This window comes from Microtus oregoni, unplaced genomic scaffold (assembly GCF_018167655.1).
Source record: "Microtus oregoni isolate MIOR12 unplaced genomic scaffold, Mior012 000003F_ref0000135, whole genome shotgun sequence".
Taxonomy (NCBI): Eukaryota; Metazoa; Chordata; class Mammalia; order Rodentia; family Cricetidae; genus Microtus; species Microtus oregoni.
Genome location: NW_024543062.1, coordinates 34,799,182 through 34,820,395, shown reverse-complemented (window position 1 = coordinate 34,820,395; position 21,214 = coordinate 34,799,182). Strand labels below are relative to the sequence as shown.

The 21,214-nt window shown below is 52.5% G+C and overlaps 1 protein-coding gene across 1 annotated transcript in view; it reads left to right on the top strand.

The window, feature by feature from the left end:
* The window catches only part of Mn1 (MN1 proto-oncogene, transcriptional regulator), a 36,290-nt gene extending 15,786 nt beyond the window's left edge, over positions 1-20,504 (top strand). The window contains exon 3 of the mRNA XM_041648219.1: positions 18,060-20,504. Coding sequence (XP_041504153.1) covers positions 18,060-18,235 — 176 coding nt within the window. The 3' untranslated portion in view covers positions 18,236-20,504. The remainder of the gene's footprint in view (positions 1-18,059) is intronic.
* The last annotated feature ends 710 nt before the right edge of the window (positions 20,505-21,214 follow it).

Sequence of the window (21,214 nt, the reverse complement as noted above, 5' to 3'; positions counted from 1 at the left end):
TGTCCTGAGTGCCCAGCAAGGGGCTGCTCTGGGGGCCAGGTCTAGCAGGCATGCCTGAATGCCGATCTGGGCAGGGGATCAGGTACAGGCTAGGCAGCTTACAAAGTGCTGCCAGCTTGCCACTGGATTCCCTGGGACTGGTTGGTGGGCTTGCTTTGTTCAGGTATTCATGTTGGGAGGTGTTGCTGCGGCTGAAGAATACACCTCTGTCTCCATGTGTGAAACCACGCTAAAGCAAAAGTTCTCAGGTGGGAGAAATTTATTCTTGTCTAATTCCCTGTCCTGAGACATTTTCCAGCTGAGAGAACTGCCCAGAGAGGCTAGGCAACTCAGCCAAGGTCACACAACATAGCTCCCAGTGAGAGATGGACTTTCAACCGAGCCTTGCTTGTGGCTTTTTCTTTTTCACTGCGGGGGGTACAAAACAGCTAAATTTTGTACTGACCAAAGTCAGGTTTCAAACTAGAAATTTCCAAACCTTTCTAGACTGCCCTAGAACATGCATCCCCCAGGGACATTCAGCATTTTCTGCCCTTGCAGATGGGTCTGGTTCTTGGGGACACTGTGGGGTACCTTATCTCTCCACATGAGAGACTCCCCAGGCCTGGCTCTCTGGCGTTTCTGATCATGTTGTCTCAGATATTCAGTTCCTCACTGCCTGTCTGGCATCCTTGACACAGAGAAAAAGGAGAAAAGATCTCCCCCAGAGAAGCCCAAGAAGACCATACAGTGTGGTGGTGGCAGTGGGGGGAATAGCGTCGCAAAGGCTCCAAACCCAGCAGCTATCCTTCCTATCGTTGGGCAGGTTACGCAGCCTCTTTGTGCTTCTGTTTTCTCGTTGGTGAAGAGACTAATAATAGTTCTTCCTCAAAGAGCCGCAGTCGGGGCCCCTCCTCACAACGCCGGCCTTTAGCCTGCTTGGCTGGTTGTCTGGCGGTTAAGACTTCCAGAGATGGAAGACACAGAGCTTCGCTTTTGCTGTTTGTCCCATCTGAGGATTGGGGAAACTGAGGCAATAATAATTCAGCCTCACCGTCAGGCTGGAGGGTGGGAGATAAGCCACGTACAGATTCTCTTGTCTGAGAGAATTGCCCAGTGAGGCCAGGCAACTCAGCCAAGGTCACACAGCGTAGCTCCCAGCGAGGGATGCACTTCAACCGAGTCTTGCCTGTACCTTTTTCTTTTTTCACTGGGAGCTGGGTTGTCTGAGGCTGTTGGACAGACCTCATGCTGGCATCGGTGGGGTGGGCTGGGCTGGCGGCGCTGTCAGGCACTGTTGGTCGCCAGGCAGCTGGGAGCATGAAGGTGTTTTTCTTCCTTCTGACAGCAATACCCGGCTGGGAAGTTGTCCCTGGTCTGCATAACGGTCACCCTTCCTGTTGGAGGAATTCATGAGCTACCCCGACCCTAGCCTCCCAATTCTGGGCAAGGAGCCAGAGCCAGCCATAAACAGTCTGGGAGCTGAAGGATACCCACAAACCCTGGTGTCTAGCACCTCAGGTGGGGCCTCAGCAACCTGCAGAACTGGGACTGAACAGAGAGTGACCTGGGGGCAGAGTGTTGACAGATAGTGGGGCCTCTCTCTGCTCCTGTTGGGCTCAGGGAGTAGATCTTCCTGTGCTGTGTGGCTTTGGGTGGGAATGCCGCTTCTCTGAGCATTGGATCCTTGTAATCCTGTGATCCTCTCAAAGGTGGGTGTGGGCTAAGCAGCAAAGAGGCAGCAGAGAGCTTTGGGATGGTTTAGAGGGAAGGGATGGTTCTCTGATCCTCAACCCAGCTCTGCTTTTTTTCTGAGCCTCAGTGTTCACAGCTGCAAACTGGGCTGTCAAGGTGGCCTGTCCCAGGGTGATATCCCCAGGGAAATGTTGGCAGCATCTAGATACAGCTCTGGTTGTCACACTGAGTCAGTCTCCTCCTAGAGTCTAATGGATCGAAGGCTGGCAGGCTGTTAAACATGGGTGTGGCCCCTTCCAACCCAACAGTAAAACCATCTAGCTCCACCCATCAGTAGTGCTCAGGAAGCTGAGATATGCCTGGATAGCAATGAGTGGCCTGGGTCATTCAGCAGGCACACACCAAACCCTCACCATGTGGTGGGACTGAAGGGAGCCATGGGACCAAAGCCCCACTGTGATGCAGTCTGCCTTCTAGGATAGGAGATAGACCACAGACAGCAATACAGACAGCATCACTGGATGGGCTAGCCTGAAAACGAGGAAGGACATGCACAAGTCTCTAGCCTAGGCCAAGGGAGGTCTGTGTGGGCTGTAGACACAATGCTGAGTTTTGGTGAGAAAGAATGAGCAGTGGCATTCTGGGGGAAAAGCAAAGCTGCCGATGTCCATGTAAATGCTCTTTTGCTGGATCGTCCTGAAGCTAGCCATGTCCAACCCTGAAGCTTCAAGGGTACAATGACAGAGTTCGGAGGGTTTGTGCACACAGTTGGGACAGTGTTGCTTCACTGTGGCTGTGATGAGAGCTGAGGATATTTAGGGATCTGGAAGTTGATTTTCAGTTAACTGGGGTTTATATGAATTTAAGGTGACCCAGAATGTTTTTCTCATTCCAAGCCAGGCCACCAGTTAGGGCAGGGGATATCCCTGTCACTCCCAGGAGAAGGAACTGAGGCACCAAGATAGGGCCCAGCTTACCTCACCTGAGGAGTCTGTGGTCATTTGCTCTGGGCAAGCTGGGATTGATCTGCTGGTCCAGGGGGTCCCTCAGCCCTTGTTCTTGTTCTATAGTGCTCTCAGCAGGGAGGCACAGGCTCCACCCAGGCGACTGCCCTGGCCACCTTCTGGAAGTTTTTCTTTCACTTTCTCCCAGTTTTCGGTGTGACAAAGGAATGTGAGTACCCTCGGCTGACAGGCTCAGTGATCGGGTGTGACCTGCCTAAGTCCATACCTTTTGGAGGAATGGTGTGCAGACTCACACTGGCTTTTCTGAGCCATGCTTAGACAAGGGCACAGGAGGAGGCTGTACTTCCTTAGCATGTACTGGAGGTAACACTCCCTGCCCTGGGCTAGTCCAGTTTTCTTGAGTATTTTCTACAGGCTACAGAGCTCTGGCGTCAGTGTCATTATGGGGTGTGACTGGGGCAAAGACAGCCTTATCTGGGCCTCTGGATCTAAGACATGGATCCTGGCCTCTCCTAAGGAGCAGGGCACAGGGCCACCGTGGCAGGGCTGCTTCCTGTTGACTTCAGGTGGGTCCAGATGATGCTGAGCACAGCAGCCCCAGCACTTGGCCATCTTTGCACCCCGAAGCTTAGAAAGCTGTGTCCCAGACCTGGGGGAGGAAGACAGTGAAAGGATCAAAGGCTGTGGTGTCCTGCTGGATAGACCCTTCAGCTCAAGCCTCAGTTTCCTCAGCTTTGGGTTACGTGGGGTGTGGCGTGGTTGAAGAGCTCTCATCCCGATGCCTGGCGTGGCTCAGCTGTTCCAGGCCTTCGTAGAAACATGATTTTCGTCACTTATGTGTAGAATCTGGAACCTGTGGGCAGTGAGGGATGCTGCGGAGAGAAGGGAGTCAGCGTTCCTGCCCAGGGATCTTGGGCAGGAGCAGGGAGAGCCCAGGACGTTGTTTCAGGTGGGGGTGATCCCAGCACTGGGCAGGCATAGAGGTGCTGGGCTGTGGGACTTTCCAGTTTGCTGTGTGTTTTCAAGTGCAAGCCAGTAAGAAAACGCATCTGTGGAGGAATGGAAATGGGTGTTTTATTTTTGTTGTTGTTCATTTATTATTTGTGTGAATGTGTGTGTACATGGAAGCCAGAGGACAACTCTTGGGAGTCAGTTCTGTCATTCTACTGTTTGTCCTGGGCATTAAGTCAGGTCGCCAGGCTTGGCAGCAAGGGGCTTTGCCTCCTGAGCCGTCTCGCTGGCCCCATCCGTTAGTTTTAAATTCCTTGCTCTGTGTAGCCACTTCTTCAGTCTGCGCTTGTGTATGGCTTTGGAAAATCTGCCCCTTGCTAATTCGAGGAAACTGCTGTATAAAGTCCCTGGGAGACCGCTAAGAGCATCTCACAGAATGAGAATGTCACCCGCGTGTGGGCATGGGCAGTGAGGAGGCAGGCCATCCCTGCTGCTTTGTTACTGCCTTGTCACCAAGGCAGCTTGGGAGAAGCACCCTGCAGGTCTTTCCTCTCGAGACATAGCCCAGGCTAGCCTCGAGTTCACACTCTCAGGGCAGGAGCTGAGCTGACTAGGTATCTTTGATGCCGTCCCCCCAGACCTCTACCCTTTCTCCTTCTCTCCTTCCTTCAAAAACCAGTATGTACCCAAGATGACCAGGCAGAGACCAGGGATGTTGGGGAACCTGGAGCCATGCAATGTCAAGAAAGAAGAGCCTGAGCCCAGAGATTAGGGCAGCCCCCATGCCTTTTTCTAGGCCAGTGGTTCTCAAGCTGGGGGTCGTGACCCCCTGGGAGCTGAACGACCCTTTCACAGGGCTCACCTAAGACCATTGGAAAACACGGATATTTACATTATAATTCATAACAGTAGCAAAATTACAATTATGAAGTAGCAACGACATAATTTTATGGTTGGGGTCACCACAACATGAGGAGCTGTATTGTAAGGGTCAGGAAGGTTGAGAACCACTGCTCTTGGCACTGTTCCCTGCCTGCCCTGAAGCTGGCCAGCCTCCCACTGCGTGTTAGTCTTCCCTGTGCGTTTTATTGGTTATTATTATCTTCTAACAGGGTCAGGTTGAAATCCATGTGACCAGGCCTCCCTGCCTGCATCTAAAGGCAATTAAACCAGGACCCACAGCTTAATCAGAAATCACATTTGATGAATTTGTCGTTGTCTTTGGCTCTAACTAGAGATAACCTCAGTGGGACAGCTAGGTTTCTCCCTCAGAGAGGCCATCTTGGCTTTTAAATGGGTGGTCCCTGCCCAGGGAGACCCAAAGAAAAAGACCCTGCCAGAGGAGGCTTGATACTAGATTTTTCTTAAGTTTGCTTGGAGCAGGTAATTGAGTTCTGCTGAAGGAAATCTATAGCCTCTTCCTTTACCCCCTGCTCCCGCTTCCCTTCTTCCCAATATTCTTGTGTCAGTGTTGCTGAGCGAGGGCTCAACCCTGCCTGTGACTCGGAAACACAGGCTCCAATTTTCTAGTATATGTCCTTGGACAGTGAACTGAGTCTAAGCTGGCCAACAGATTCGCGGTGGGAGCAGGCATAGCGGCTCACCTTAGCAGAAGGTTCCCACATGTGTCGGCCACTATTCAGACTTGGTTGTGGTCGTGCTGGGCAGGTGTGGCCACATCCACTGCTTCAAGCCACCAGGCCGTATACAAGGCTCAGGTAAAGTCCGCCCCTCATTGGAAGCTATGCTGTGTCCCGACTTACAGATAGGGAAACTGAGGTCCTGGCAGGGTGGTGCTGGGCTCAGTCTCCCAGCTTGTAACAGGTGACAGTAGATGAAGCTTCTCCAGGTCTCAGTCCTCAGACCCTCTCTTGCCCCCTCCCCGGAATTCTGTAAGAGGGGGCTTGACTCGCAGATGGACTTCACAGCTACTCTGGGATCACTCAGTGGGCAGTCAGCCAGTGTGGCTCCTCAGACCCCAGTGAGGGGACCTTAGCCAGCCTAGAGCAGCACTAAGCTCTGGCCTGGAGATGCCACCGAAGGGAAGTTGGAGGTGGGTGATCTGAGAAGTGTGGCTCAGGGAGAGAGTTCCTGGGGCTGACTAGTGGCTGGTGGAGCCACTCTCTACACCAGCCTATATATAATAATGAATGCTGTCTCCAGATCTCAGTTTCCTTATCCGAGCAGTGGGAACACGGCAGTCTCAGGTCTCAAAGTAAGGAGGCTGTGCTGGGATTAGCCCCTCGATGGATAGCCAGAAGCATGAGGGGCCCCGTGGAAGCCAGTGAGAGTGGAGGTAGGGAGCTCTGACCTAGTCCAGTCTTTCGGCTGTGCAGCTGTGGGTAAGTCACTTTGTTGCTCTGTTTTTCAGTATAGGGAGGAAATGCTGGCTTCCGTGCTGAGCTAGTAGTGCATTTGTGGTAGAGAAGGGAGGGATGGACAGTAGCTACCTTATAGGCTGTGCCTCAGTTTCCCCATCCACAACAGAGAAGCTGTACCTAGACATGTTTGCTATCCTCAGGTAGGCTGGATGGATGGAAGGACTTAAACTTCAGACAACAGGGTGCAGGAGTGGCTGAGTAAGCAGGAGGCACCATATTTATCAGTTCAAGGCCTACAGAGAGGTATCAATAGAAGGATCAAGATGATATCTGTGAGCCTGCATTTGAATCCTCTCACTCTCCTAGGAAGCCCCTAGGAAATCATTTGTTCCCTTCTGACTCGGTTTCCTCTCCTATGGAAACGGCCCATGGATTTCCTACCCAGGAAGCTAGGAGCCCTGACTGAAGTACTGACTTGTTGAGAGGCCAGCCTATGCCCTCCCATGACAGTCTCTGGCCTGGTTTAGCCTGGGAGGATCTGGAACGGCAGAGACAGAATCAAGTTCTCCTCTGACTGGTCCATGCTTTCTCTTCCTCTCTCCCTCCCTCCTCACTTGCCCTGAAATCAAGCTCAGCACGTTTCCCTGGGAACTGCTTAATATTCTACTGAGGTAAAATGAATTCATTGGAGCCACCCGCACGCAGCTGAATGAGCCCCAGCAGCCTTTCAGAGTGTCTCGAGACCCCCCTTGGGCCTCGGGGTAGGCTGGCAACAGCAGTAGCTTTGGGACAAGGGTCCCCTTTTTCTTCCTGGTTCCCCAGGGGGCCTATTTCCCCAATAGAGCTCCTGGAGGGCCAGAAGGGGTCTGCAGCTTGGGATGGGCGGCCTGTTTGGGGCCTTGTTTGGGCTACATGGCTCTATGTGTGAGGCCTCCTGGGGCCAGCTGAGAAAGCTAGGCCTTCCTCGTGATTTTCTATAATTCAGCCTTAAATTGGGCCCAGGTTAGGCAGGAAACCCCAGCCTACAAACTATACTGCTTGGTGATGGCGATGATGGTGGTGGTGGTTGTGGTGGTTGTGGTGGCAGCAATTTAGGTGGTAATAGTAGTGATTCTTCTGGTTTGTTTTTGTCTATGTGACACAAATCTCGACATATCTTGGGAGAGGGAATCTTAATTGAGAAAATGGGCTTCATAAGATTGGCCTATAGGCAAATATGAGAACATTTTCTTACCTAATGTTTGATGTAGGAAGGCCCAGCCCACTAAAAATGGTTCCACCCCTTGGCAAACTGGTCCTGGGTGCTAGAAGAAAGCTGGTTGAGCAAACCAGGAAGCCGTGTTCCTCCATGGTCTATGTTTCAGCTCCTGCCTTCCAGTTCCTGCCTTGAGTTCCTGCCCTGACTTTCTTTGATGATGAGCTGTGATGTGGAAGTGTAAAATGAAATAAACCTTTCCCCCTATGATTCTGGTCACAGCGTTTGTCATAGCAATAGAAACCCTAACTACGACAGCGATGATGATATTGATGATGGGGATGACGTCAGTGACCGTGATACTGGTGTCATAGTGATTATCATTATGATGGCAACCGACTGCTATAGCATTGGTGACTCCTGCAGAGTCACTGGGGACATCTGCTCTCCTGGTTCTTATTTGGCACAGGAGAAAACAGAGGCCCCTAAAAGTCAGCTTAGGGAGTGATAGAGAAGAGTAGCAGTTGGAGCCCAGCTCTGGCCAGCAGGGCTCCATGCTTGTACCACCACAGAGTTGTGCTAAGGTCAAGTGGGAGGACAGCTCATAGGCATATAGTGGCACTGCATAAGTGCTGGTCATTGCCATTAGCTGATGACTTCACAGCTGCGGATTCTCCCTTCCTACACCCAGTAGCTCCTGCATGCCATGATTCCCTCTTATCTCCCCCAGAAGGCATGCATTAGAGGCCGTCCTGAGAGTAGAGGAGGCTCCATGAAACTGAATTGCACCTGGCATGTGATAGCATGACATCTGCTATTATTGTTTCTGACACTGTCATTGCAAACTGTCGTCATCATCACCACCACCCTTCAGCCTCTGCATCTCTGAGGCTCTTTGCTGAGTGGATTTAAGTCACCCAAGGCTTTTACAGGTCAGACCTGATGGGGTAGTAGAAGGCAAATGTGAGGTTGTGTGCTTTGAGAGAGGGTCCTGTCGAGCCTAGACTGGTTTAATCTCAGCATGGGGCCCAGGGTGGTCGCTCTTGGGCTTTCTGTCTCAGCTTCCTGAGTGCTAGGATTACAGGCGTGCTCTGCCAGTGACCCCTGCCTCATGAAGTGCATCTCTACCAGCTGACTGTGGCTTGGTCATTTTACTGCTCTGGAACTCGAGTTCTCCTTTGTTGTGATGGGCAAAAACCGGAGCTAGGTCTGGGGTCCATTAGAGCCAGTGCTGTGACTTATAAGGATATCTGATAACCCTAGGAAACTCCCGTGGGGCCTCAGTGGAAGAATCTTCCTGCTAGGAAATGGTAGCGCTTCTTTGTAGGAAAAACAGTTGTCATGCCCTTAACACAGATTGGTATGGACTTGGCAGGTTATTCTGGATTAGTAGAAATGTCTTCACTGCCACAATCCATGTAGTCTCCATGGGCCTCCTGCAGTCGTGGACAGGCTGGCGTGGCCCACGATCCATGTAGTCTCCACGGGCCTCCTGCAGTCGTGGATAGGCTGGCGTGGCCCACGATCCATGTAGTCTCCATGGGCCTCCTGCAGTCGTGGACAGGCTGGCGTGGCTAGGTCCATTGTCATTTCTAAATTTCATTTCACTTAGAAATGTCAGAACAGTTAGTGTGTGCACATGTAGGGTAACTTTGGGATACCCCAGTTCTGGCCTCTAGGGGTTTTTGATTCCAAGGTCATTTTCTAGTGTTAATCCAAGAACTCAGGTGAGTCCTAAGGTGAGAGTCTGTTGCTTGGCAACAGAGATAGATAGTCCTGGCTTTGGCTCTGCCCTCCACAGCCAACTGCTCTGCATGTGTTCCTGGGTGGATGGCTGCCTGCTTGGGGCCTGCTGTTCTCTCTGGGGCAGAGAGCTGCTTTCTAGAGTGCTGAGCTGCACTGGGCAGCAGCCTGGGTCTGACGCTCAGTGTCAGAGACTGTATGTAGGCTCTCATTGTCTGAGGCCCAGGGAACAGCCTGGTAGTTCCAGGTGTACAATGGGTAGTTGTGAGGGAAGGCAGGCTGCTTGGAGTTAGGACAGCGGGACCTCTTCCAGCTCCCCTTTCCCTCACCTGCCTCTGGTGGGGGGTGGTGCTGGCCAGGACTTGGCCAGGTCTCATGTCAGTGTGTGATGGAGATGTGTGGTGTTGAACAAGTTGTCCTGTCTTTCTGAATGGGAGTGCGTGTACATGATGCTTCTCAGAAACATCAGCTGAATGGAAGCTCCCTACTCAGCCGAGCTCTGTCTCTGTCTCTCTCCAGCTCTTGTTTTCATTCTCTCCTCTCTCTGTCATTCAGAATCAACGCCTCAACAGCCCCCCTTGTCCAGAGATGGCTGCAGAGTTGTTGGGAACTAACTCTCTTGCCTGAAGTCAACTTAAATATCACTCAGAGAACATCATCTCAGAGACCCATTGCCATAGCCAGGCAAGGTGGACATAGGGTGTTTCCAGGGCACCTGTCAGCCCATGCTAAGGTCTAGCCTACTTTCTTCTTCTCTCTGTATGGAAAGCTCACAGGGAGCATTCTAGGGCCCAGGCTCTGAAACACGGTGTCCCCTGTCTGTAAACCTGGGGAAGCACAGTGGTGGCCCTTCAGGAAGTCCTGTGTCTTCAGCCACCAGCAGTAACTTCTTCTGCAAGTTTCTATTCATGTTGACCTGGAGGCCCTGAGTGATGGCAAGGCTTCCTCAGGAATTGGCATATTACAAGACCTACTGTGTGCAACACTAATGCCAGCCCTGGGAGCAGAAGACAAGGCCCTCAGTGTATAGAAGTTACACTGTTGGGTTGTACAGGTGAGAATGAGAATTTGGGGTTCGCCAGGGGCAACATGGGGCATGGACAGCCTTGCTAAGGCAAGGGCATGCAGGAGAATAAGTTAGGTGGAGAGAAGGGACAGCAGTACCCCAGGAAGGTGAATGAAGGCTTGTGTAGTGCCACTCCTCGGTGACAATGGGCTGTGAAGGCCATGATTGCACCTGCAGCATGTCTTTGATGGATCTAGTTGCTCTTCTGCCATGACTTAAATGGCCTGGCCTTTGCTTACTTGATACAGCACCTATCAACACTGCCTTCTGGGGTCTCTTTCTGTCTTCTTTGGAAGGTCACAGGCACAAGGAACTTTTGACCTCTGCCCTTGCTCTGGGCTTTAATCCAGCGTGTGTGACCTAGAGACATAAGCCAAACAGAGAAAATCCCTCCTGAGGTGGAGAGTGGGTGTTACAAAATGTGTCTTGTCCAGGGGGAAATCTGACAGAAGGTGAGGACAGGCTGACTCAGTTGCTGGTCCCCACCCCTGCACCTGCTGCTTCCCTTGGAGGCCTCTGCTCCTCTAGGAGTCCACACCCCACCTTCCCGGGTGATGTCAGAAACTGCACTTGGGTGTTACAGGCCCAGTGGGAACTCAGAGCTAAGCCAGGGCTCAATCCTTCAAGCCTTCTCTCCACCCCCAAGGGAGAGATTAAGGAACATTTCCCAGCAGTCCACAGAATGGTTGGGGGTGGGAAACACCCACTGGGGGCTTCTGCAGGTCACGGAGTCACAGTTCTGTCAGCTGACTCTCACCTTCCTCTTAGAAAAGGGATAGCAGCTAAGAGACAGCAAGCAGTGTTCCTGAGGTCACACTGCCAGCCTCTGGCAGAGCTGGCATCTGGTTTTCTATCGTGGGAGGGGAGACCCTGATGAGAGGAAATCAAACCAGACACTCAGTTCCAGAGAGTCAGTAGAGGCTGGCTATCACAGCCTTGGGAGGGGGAGCTGGGGGTGAGTGCTCTCAGCACAAACATCCAAAGGGCTCTGGACCTACACAGACCTGGGTTCACATCTAGCCATGTGATTTTGTTTCTCACAGGCTGTCAGGAGGGTCGGCTGGGGCTGTGGATGTGGTTCAGCTGGCACAAAACCATGGACTGCATAAACAGGCCTGGTCATACAGTTATAATCCCAGCCCTGGGGAGGGGGGCGTTAGGAGGTCAATTTAAAAAAGTTCCAGGCTAGCCTGGGCTGTGTGAGACTCTGTCTGCTCTGCTCCTAGGTGGTCATTACTGGCTGTGTCAGTTTGGGGCTGGGCCACCAGGATGCTTCTCTGGCTGGATGTGGTAGCCTTGCTCCGTCTCAGAGAACCCATTTCTCTTCTTTTAGGGAAACTCCTGAAATAATGATTTTCCGTCCTTCCTTCCTTCCTCTCATTCCCTCCCTTCCTCCCTCCCTCTCTGTCCTCCTCCTCCTTTTTTTTTTTTTAAAAAAAAAAGATATTCAAAACATTTTTAGAGCAACTCTGGTTTTTTGAGGTTAGAAAGTATTCACAGTCAAAAGAAAGGTGGGGCCACAGCAACCAATAAGGGTATATCAGATCCCCTAATTGTCACAGTGTAACATCCTCACATGTCTAGAGTGTGTACTAAACACCCAGTAGACATGGTAACTTCCTCCTTGTATAGACTTGAGCCTCAAGTTTGAAGGTTGGCATTTGTGGGTTGTATAATGCAGTGGTTCATTTTGCCTAGGTCACAGGGTGCCCAGGTTTTTTGTTAACTATTGTTTCTCTGGAAATCCCAGACTCATGGCACAATGACAGAAAAATAGCCACAAACAAGGCCACGTGGTAGTAAAACTTTGCTTGCAGGTATGAGCCAAGATCAGTTAGCCTGGATTAAGCAAGCATCTCTGTGACTGGGTCAGGGGATGAGGAGACAAGACAGGGCCCCCAGTGGGTGCAGAGGAATAGACTGGGGTGCTGTTAGCCACAGTTGTTGCCTGTCATTGTTAATATCTGCATGAGTGAGTCTCCTAACTGCCCTGTCTGTATCTCTGATCTTCCTCACACACAGGGAAACTGACCGGACACTGAGATTCCCCCTGTTCATACACCATTATCTCAGTGCTTCTTTTCCTGGCCTCGGTTTCCCTCCCTGTAACTTCAGTGAGGACATGCTGGTGTAAGGTGGAAGCCATGATGATTGCATCTGTTATGCAGAGAGGAGGCAGAGGCTCAGGGAGGTCTGGTGTGGCTGCGGGGGAGCAGGCCTAAGTCTGGGGATCAGAGCTGCAGGTGTGAACTGCCTAGGGTTCCTGGTTGGCCTAATCAGGCAAGAGTTTTTCCAGAGTGCTATTCAGGTGGTGACAGTGACTCCAGTCTCCAGCTTGCTCAGGGTTGAAGGACACCAGGGATTGTGGGTTCTTCCAAGTCAAGAGTCCTATGTCAAGACTGGGGTAAGGAAGATGTGAACTTTTACCTACTTTGGCATATCCCCAACACTCTGCCCTTATTCTGAATCCTCTCTGGCTCCCTGTTGCTTCCAGGAGGACCAGACTCTTTCCTAGATACCTCATGACTGATCCCATTGAGCTTTCGCCCTCCTCATCCCCACCCCTCAGTATAATTCACTCCCGGTTCTGAATGCCCAAGACTGTGTGAAGATTTTTTTTTCAGAAAGAGTCCCCAACGGCCCTTCTAATGTCCCTTTTCTTCCTCTCCTGAGAAATTCTGTACTTGTCCTTAAATCTGCCCCCATACCTCCCACAACCCTGAGTCCTGCGTGAGCCCTGACTCTTGTACATAGCATAGCCCATGGAGCAGCCAAAACCTAATGTCCCCTCATTGCCAGTCAAGAATAACCAATCCTGGTTTTCAGGGTAGGATGCAGAGATTCAGGGAGCTGATTTGTGTCGGCCTTAGCCCCACAGTCTGGCACTTATGCGTAGGTTACCCAGAGCCTGGTCTGCATAGCATGTGAATGACTATCCGTGTAGATCTCCTTTGGGGAAACGTTTGAGCTGTGGGTGGCAGACAGTTTCCATTCCCACTGTCCCCCTGAAGCAGTACCCCTCACAGAGGAGCAGGCATCCCCAAGGATCTTAACCTGGAACATCCGCCCTTTCTGAAATCCATACTTGCAATTGAAGCCATAAGGCTGGATTGCTAAAGAGATGGGCATGTTTGTTTGTCCTGATAGATGGAATATTGTTGGGCCAGGGAGACACTCAGGCAGCACAGCAACTGGATGTGCAAACGTGAGGGCCTGAGTTCAGGTCTCTACACCAGGAGGGCCTGAGTTCAGGTCTCTACACCAGGAGGGCCTGAGTTCAGGTCTCTACACCAGGAGGGCCTGAGTTCAGGTCTCTACACCAGGAGGGCCTGAGTTCCGGTCTCTACGCCAGGAGGGCCTGAGTTCAGGTCTCTACGCCAGGAGGGCCTGAGTTCAGGTCTCTACCAGGAGGGCCTGAGTTCAGGTCTCTACGCCAGGTGCAGAGCTAGGCATGTGTATACAAAGACTGCAACTCGAGCACCATGCACAGCGGAGACAGGAGGATGGATGAACCTTGCTGCCAGCTAGCTTAGCTCCAGCTCCTGCAAGAGACCCTGTCTCAGGGAATAAGGCAGAGTGATGGAGCAGGGCCCGGACATCCTCCTCTGGCCTCCATAAGTGTGCTCTCAGGAGTGCATACCTGCACGTCCTCACCCAACACCCTGCCACTCCCCTATCCTCACCACACACACTTCTATCTGGTGGTGTTGCTACAGAGCTGGGTGGCATCATCCATCTCAGGCAAGCAGCTAGCTCTGCGGCTGGGAACTTGTCCACCTGAGCCCAGGTGTTTGATCCTTTTTAGCCTGTGGGGAGGGGCAGTTCACACAATCGCCTCCCTTTGTGCCGACCAGCAGGGCTGGAGGTCATGGACCTTGGGTTGGGGACCCCCCATGGGTTTGACAGCTGGGCAGGAAGGTGAGAGCCAGCAGGGGTGCGGAGGGAGGGTGCTATAGACAGAGAGTGGGTGTGGTGGGGAAGGACTTTGTGTAGAGACTGCACATAGTAGGAGAGAGACAGATGGTGCCAGAGGCCAAGTGGCGAGTGTGACCGACTGGGAGATTGTGTAAAGTCACAGCTCAGTGCTGGGTCTGGGAAGCTATGGAGGGGTAAGCAGGAGGGAGGTCTGTCCAGGCCTGTGGATGTGGAGAGCAGATTGGCTGCAGGCTGCTCAAGAACAGGAAGTGATCCGGCCCAGCGAAGGGCAGAAGTCACAGAAGTCAGCACCTCTCCCTTTACCCTTCCAGGGTCCAAATAAAGGAAATTCAAAATATACTTCCCTTCTGGGACTCGGCGAGGTGAATGTGGGGGGCGGCATTAGCTGTTGTCAGGCCCACACTCCCTCTTACATAAGCCAGGAGTTAAAAATACCCGCTCTGCCTCATGCTGGCCGTAGGGAGCCCCCACAGAGATGAAAGCATCGTTGTTCTAGGTCTGGTGCCCTCAGAGCCTGGGCTGTTGAGTAGCAAGGGCAAGTCCTGGGCCTTTTGGGGGCTTGGGTATCATGTGGGCCTGCCCAGAGGTGGGTTCATCCACCTCCCCTCTGTACCTACTCTCAATCTGGGCACCAGCTGGACCCCACTCATGTCCCGTACCTTGGTCATCCCTCTGGTAGGCAGAAAACAGAAGGCCAGGCCAGACTCCCCATCCCAGGACTCAAGGTAGAATGGGTCTTGAGAGACACTGAGGCAGGAACATGGCTGCCCAACAAGGCTGCTGATGTCTGAGCATGGTCCCCATGTTGAATCCTGGTTGGGGCTTCAGTACAGAGCAGGGTGCAGCCAGGATTGCTGTGTTGACCTAGAAGAATGGAAGGATAGAGGAGGAAGCCCAGGAAGCAAAGGAAGGGGGGAGGAAGAAGGGAGGAGGAGGGAGGAAATGGAGAGGGAAGAAAACAGGCAGCCAGCCGCCAGCTTGCTCCAGTAGCTGCTCAAGGCAAGTCAGGCCCCTCACATTCCTGACCTCCCTGGTCCCTTTGCACGACTGCTCTCTATTTCTTAGACTCCAGGGTCTGGAAGTCCATGGGTGAGACACAGAGATACCCTACTGCACAGGAGCTGCCTGCCATTGCTGTTGGACCCACAGAAGAAGTAAGGCGACATCGGCATCTCCTGGCCTCACTGCAGGACTTCCTCCTTTGCTTCTGTGGCTGATGCCTTGCTGTCTCACTGTGGTCTGATGCCTGAGACAGAAGCCTGTTTGAGTCTTTGTGGCTACAGTGAGCGAGTCGAACAGGCTCTGACCTCAGTGCCATGAGGCAAAGCCATCAGCACTGATGACCTAGGGCAGGATGTGTTGCTGTCGGGGATTGGTCTTGTGAGGAAGGGCCTCGAGAGGTCTTGCAGGGGCCACCTAGAGCCAGCCTTGATCCTGGCTATGTGCGTGAGGAATCTATCTTGTCTCAGAAGTGCAGTCCAAACTCTCCTGTTCTCTCTTGACCAGTCAGCTATGGGCACTCACTCCTGGAATGCCGCTGTCAATGAGGTTCATGCAGGGTGTATAGAGACAATGGTACCCCTCCATCCTCACCTGTTTGCATGAGGCCTGCACTTACCCAGAATAGCACTTCCAGTAACAAATGGGGGAACGGCTACTACAGATAGGCCAGCAGCCGAGGTGTGGGGGTTCCCTCATCTATCAGGAACTCCAGGCTTGAAAGAAAGCCAATCTATGACATCTGCCAGCACTGGGTACCCAGGAGTCCCAGGTGTCCCTCAGCCCCAGGTGAGGGGGAACAGTGTTATCTCTGGATTGCTGACATGGAGGCCTGGGTGTGTTCATCACCTGAGGCTTGGGAACTTAGCGTCTTCTTGGCTGGGACAGGCTGGGACTTGAACAACTTCTGTGGGATAGATTTGTCATCCATGAGTCGACAGTCTGAGGGCCACCATCCTAGGGTACGGTGGCTCCCCCACTGTAATGGCACTGATGGTGGATGAGTACAATTGAGCCTGCATCGTCAGAGAACAGTATTCTCTCCTCAAAGGACTGTGTGGACACTGGGCTGGGGTTGATGGCCTCACAAGGTCCTGCTGACACTGGGGAATTCTGTACCTATGATGTGTGGCATCAGGCTACCCCCTCACCCTCTCTGAGGCACAGGTGCTTCTGCCAAAATGGAAGAAGGGCAGCACATTCTTGGTTTGTTGGGGATAGAATCAGATAATCCTGGACTCCACCCCAGGTACAACAACTGCCTGGCTCTGAGATCCAGATAGTTTAAGAAGCGTCAGCCTAGGTATGGGAGCAGAGAGTGGCCAGAAGCAGAGGGTGGCCTGGGAATGGATTTACCCAAGCCTGACAGTCATATGTGCTTAAGCAATACCTCTGTCATATCACCTTCCAGGGCCTGGCTCTCTCCTGCCCTGAGCCCCTTCTGACTCATCTCTGCTCCTCAGAGCCTCTGGTTTTCTGTGTAAGGGATGCAGGCATGGCTGCATGAATCTCTTAAGAGGATGACCTGCCCCTCATGGGACATTGCACTCTGGAATAATATAACACGGGACAGGAAGCAGGGCTGCTGCTGGAGGTGAAGCGCGAGTGGCTCAGACAGCCAGGACTGCACTGCTACAGTAAGCTGGGGCCTGCATGTGCTCAGGGACCTGGGGCCTGTCTGCCATCCTGAGGCGCGCTGAGGATGGGCCCACTGGCAAAATCCAAACTGTCCTGAGCTTGAATCCTGTTTCTTTTACAAGATGAGTGAAGAGTCCATGTCGTGGGTAGGAGGCAGACCACCTGACCAAGATTTAGGAAGTGAGAGGCTTCACAGGTTTCTGAGTGGCTCCCTTGTGACCTTCTCAGGGACCATTCCAAGGCCCCGAGAGAAAAAGCAGTAGAGCTATGGCACTCAGCAGTGGGACCACCCCTCCCGCGCCGCCCTTATTGATCAGAGTGCTGTTTGCTGCCTGGTGTCACTCGGGAGGCTCCATGGGCCACCATGCCAAGATATAACAGGTCCCAGAGAAGTGCTTGTCCATTGAACTGAATGCGTGAGGGCAGAAGCCAAGACAGGTTTCTCTCCACCTTACAGGTTCTGAAGCCCTGGAGTGGAGCCCTAAGTCATAGAGGCTTGTCTGATCCAGGGGGTGGGGCTTAGCACCCTGTTAGGGCCAGGCTGTGGTGGAAGACAACTCTTAATCCTAGGTACTGGGCGGGGTGGGTGGGCAGCTTCTGCTGTAATGATGGGGATGAGCGGGTCCTGGAGGTCAGTATCTGGGTGTGCCTCCTTTGTCTTAGTTGGGCCCCCACCCCAATTCCTTCTTCTGCTTGTCTACTGATATGGTCTGTGAGTAGTACTTCACGGCACTTTACAGTTTACACAATTGCTTGGATGCGGTTCTAGGCTTGATCACTGTGGCATTGAGACCAGCGTCCCTGGATCATCCCATTTTCAGAGGACGGGACTGGATTTCCTGTGAAGGGCTAGAACTGTATTCTCCAGGCAGGTTTCTGTGCCCATGTGGGCAACAGATGCCTGTCTTTAAAGTGCAGGGCTGAGAGGGTGAGGGATGTAGTAGGGTGGCCATAGGCTCCCCCCTTGCCAGCCTACCCCCAAGCCACTTCCTCTGAGCCCATTCTCTGTTCCTTAAGAGAGCACACACTTCTAGGTGGGTGACCACACAGCGTTCTCACTCCACTGGCACTGATTCCTCCTCCATGCCGCCAGCAGAATTTCCTCCGTGTCCCCTGAGATAGGCCATCCCACCCTCTGGACCTGGCTGTCCTTAGCTCGAGGGTGTGCTATGCAGTCTGTCTATTTCAGGAAGTTCTGAGTGTACAGGAAGCCCACAGCACGTGTCTGTCCAGAGGACGAGGTAGTATCCTCCACTCCTTTAGGATATTTGTGAAGTCCTGTGATGTGTTTTCAGGTGGGCTCTTAGCTCTCCTGGTGTCTGGTAATCTTTGTCCACCAGAGATGGGCAAATTCCAATGTCATTTTATCCTATTTCTGCTTCCTGGGAGCAGCAGACATAGCGGTGGTATGGGTGTGGTGTGGTGGGCTTTTCTTATGCCATTTTCACAGCCAAGCCTCTGCAACCATCTCCAGCCATGAAGGAGGGCTAGAGGCTACTTCTCATCACCCCTCTGCCGTCACCCCTACCGGGTCCCCAGTGGTCACTAACTTGTGTCTTTTTTCTCCACAGCCCATGATCTCCCCACCAACAAGGCCCCAGCCACCCAGCCTGGCAGCCACCTGCAGTGCCTGACTGTCCACTGCACAGATGGTGACCCCAAGGCCCGCACCTCTGTACCCACGTGGCGGTCTCTGCACTCTGACATCTCCAACCGATTCGGGACATTTGTGGCCGCCCTGACTTGAGCCCCTGGGAGCCCCTGCCCTACCCACTCATGAGGGCCTCTGTGGCTGAGCAGACTCATGTTTTTGTCTAGGTTGGTACCTGCTTAGTGGCACTCGGAATGGAAAGGGTTCACTGAAAGGGGCTGGGGAAGGTGATAAAGAGAACCTCAAAAGTTTATTTTAAAGAAACTGTGTGCCATGTCATGACACCAGTACCAGTCCTCTGCCAACAGCAAACACTGGCTCAAGCCGTTTTCCTGCTAGAGAACCCCGTTTTCTGTACTTGGAGTGTGTTCTAGAAGGCCCTTGCCTTGTTTAAGCCCAGGCAGGGTGCACCTTTTACCCTCTTTTCTTTTTTATTCTCTTTTATTCTCCCCCTTCGCCTTTTCTTTCCCCTTTGCTTTGTTTATCACTAAGATGGAGATCTTGGAGAGTAGTGTTCTGGAATATTCCCGGGGGGAGGCTGCAGGGCTGCCACAGCATTCGCTACTCCGTCACCAGTTAGGAGACAAGACACACGAGCAGCTAGAGGAACTTCCAGGGACTGGGCTTTTTCCACTGCCTCTCTGGCCCTTAGCCTTCAGCTAGCTTCTGTTTCTCCCACTGGGGACTGTTCTTTCAGTCCCTCCTAGGTTGGGTCCCGGATGCTGGGATGCTGTGTCCAGCCACTTGGAGGAAGGAGTCTGCCAGGGTCACGAACTCCCTTCTCCTTTACTGACTTCACCGTTGCACACTGCCTTTTCTGGGCTGAGCAGGGTGGCCTTGTGACCCTCAGAGGGGACAGGGAAGAGGCAGTCAGTTGTCCTAGTGACTTTCTGACCCTGCTCTCCCAGGTGGCAGCCAGGGTACCTCAGCTCTCCCACCTCCTCCTGGGAGTCCATCCCTGGGAGGAGGGATTAAGGCAGCCACACTCAGGCTGAGACACTCTCTTTGGTCCTGCAGTTCCCACAGGGATGAGGGGAAGGAGAATAGAAGGAGTGGCTTCATGATGTCCATTCCTGGGCCTCATGTTCCCTTCCTGCCCTTCTGATTCCATTTCATTCTGATTTAAAAGCAGAGCCCTGCCCAGTGTGTCCCTTCAAGAGGCAGTTCTTGCTCCCAAGCAGAGATCTCAGTGCTGATGTGGACACCTCAGGGTGTGATCTCCACCTGACCGACCTCTGTGCCCACTGCTGTGGGGCTGTCCGTCCCTGGGAGGGTCCGACCAGAGCCAGCTCTAGTTCAGCTCAGCCATTCTTATCAGTGTGTCTTCCCAGTTGCTCCTTTCTGAGCCCCCACCCCAACTTGACAGATCCCCTTCCTTTTCTTAGCAAGAGGCCTGAAGGCTCGGGGCTCTCCAGACACCCACATTGTTTGTGTCAAGGGACTTTCAACTGTGGGAGCCACTTGCCAAGAGCTGGCGCGCGCTCTCTTCTCTCTCTCTCTCTCTCTCTCTCTCTCTCTCTCTCTCTCGTCCTCCTCCTCCTCTTGGCTGAGATCGGAGCCCCAGGGTCTGCACTTGTTGCCTGGGCAGTGTGGGGGGCTCAGAGGGCAGACAGAAACAGGAGACATGGGCTGCTGAGTAGGAAGGGTCCTCTGTTCTGTGCCCAAAGCATTGAGGGGATGGCTTCCCCTTCCACGGGCCACAGGAGCACCCTCCAGGTTTGGGTCCAGACTCTACATTAACTCTCAGAGTTTGCAACGTCTAGAGGTCTGAGAGCCAGTTTTTCACTCCCAAACAAGAATGACTTCTCCTTCACTGCTCAAGGCTGGGGAACAAATGTCCTAACGTCCATCAACAAACTTCCCAGCATCAGTCCACGTGCAGCTGCCAGTGTGTGGCTCAGGCCATCTCCAACCCCGGGAGTGTCCAGTGTTTTCATTGTCTCATTCCCCACCACCCCAGGGTGAAGCAGCCTTAAGCAAAAGGATGTCACATCATGAAATTTGGTTTAGTAGAACGAATAAAAGTGGAAGAAAACCACGCCCGAAGCGCGAAAGCCTGGGAACCCTGTAATCAGTACACAGCCAACTCCAGCAGAGAAGGAAATCGCTATTGCACATGTAAAATATGAACCCTTAACCCTGCGGTGCCGTGCGCGAGCCTGTAAGCTTTTTTGAGTCTTAAAGAAACCATTTCTGAAATGCTTGGTTGGAAGACAGTGACAATAGCTCATGAAACTGAGTGGTATTTTTCTTTCTTTTTTAAAAAAATATGTAAAGTTGAGTCTTCCGTATTCACGCATACTGTATATACGTGTATATGTTTTGCTGAGCGGCTTAAATAACAATAAATACAATGTTAATGGTGTCTGGGTCATGTTTGTGGGTGGGATTTGCTTCCTTTCATAAGCTCCTTATTTTCTGCACATGTATTGTGTTTGGTGTGCCTGTGTGTTCACATGAGTGTGCACATGCGCTTGGGGAAGCCTGGTGTTGACGTCAGGTGTCCTTCTTCAATCACTCAATTTCGTACAGAGCCCGGCTCTCACCAGTTTGGCTAGTTGGGCTAGCCAGGTTGCTCTGAGAATCCCCATCTCTGGCGGCTCTCACACCTGCCTGCCTTACACATTAGTCATCCAACCTCTACTCACCCCCATGCAGCAAGTACTTCATTCTCTGATCCATCTCTCTAGCCCCCTGGCTTTCAATGCTCTTTGGAACACTGGAATGGAGGTTCAGGTGCTATCCTGAGTGAGTATGTACATGTGTGCACTGTGCACATGCATGTATACATGTGTGTGTGTGTGTGTTTTGAGTCAGGTTACCCCAGGGCCTCACAGCCGTGGTGCTTATCCCCTCTGGGCCTGACTACTTTTACTTTTACAGGGCAGGCTGGGTGCTCACACCTCACAGACCCCAAGCTCCAACCCACCGGGTCTCATCAGGACTCCTTTTCCCCATAGTGACAACCAGAACACCTCCAGTTTTGCCTGATGTGGAAGGAATGCCCCAGTCAAGAACCCCTGTGGTGGGGTAGGGGTATGGGAAACCCTGGAGGGTTGTGGGATGGTGACCCTT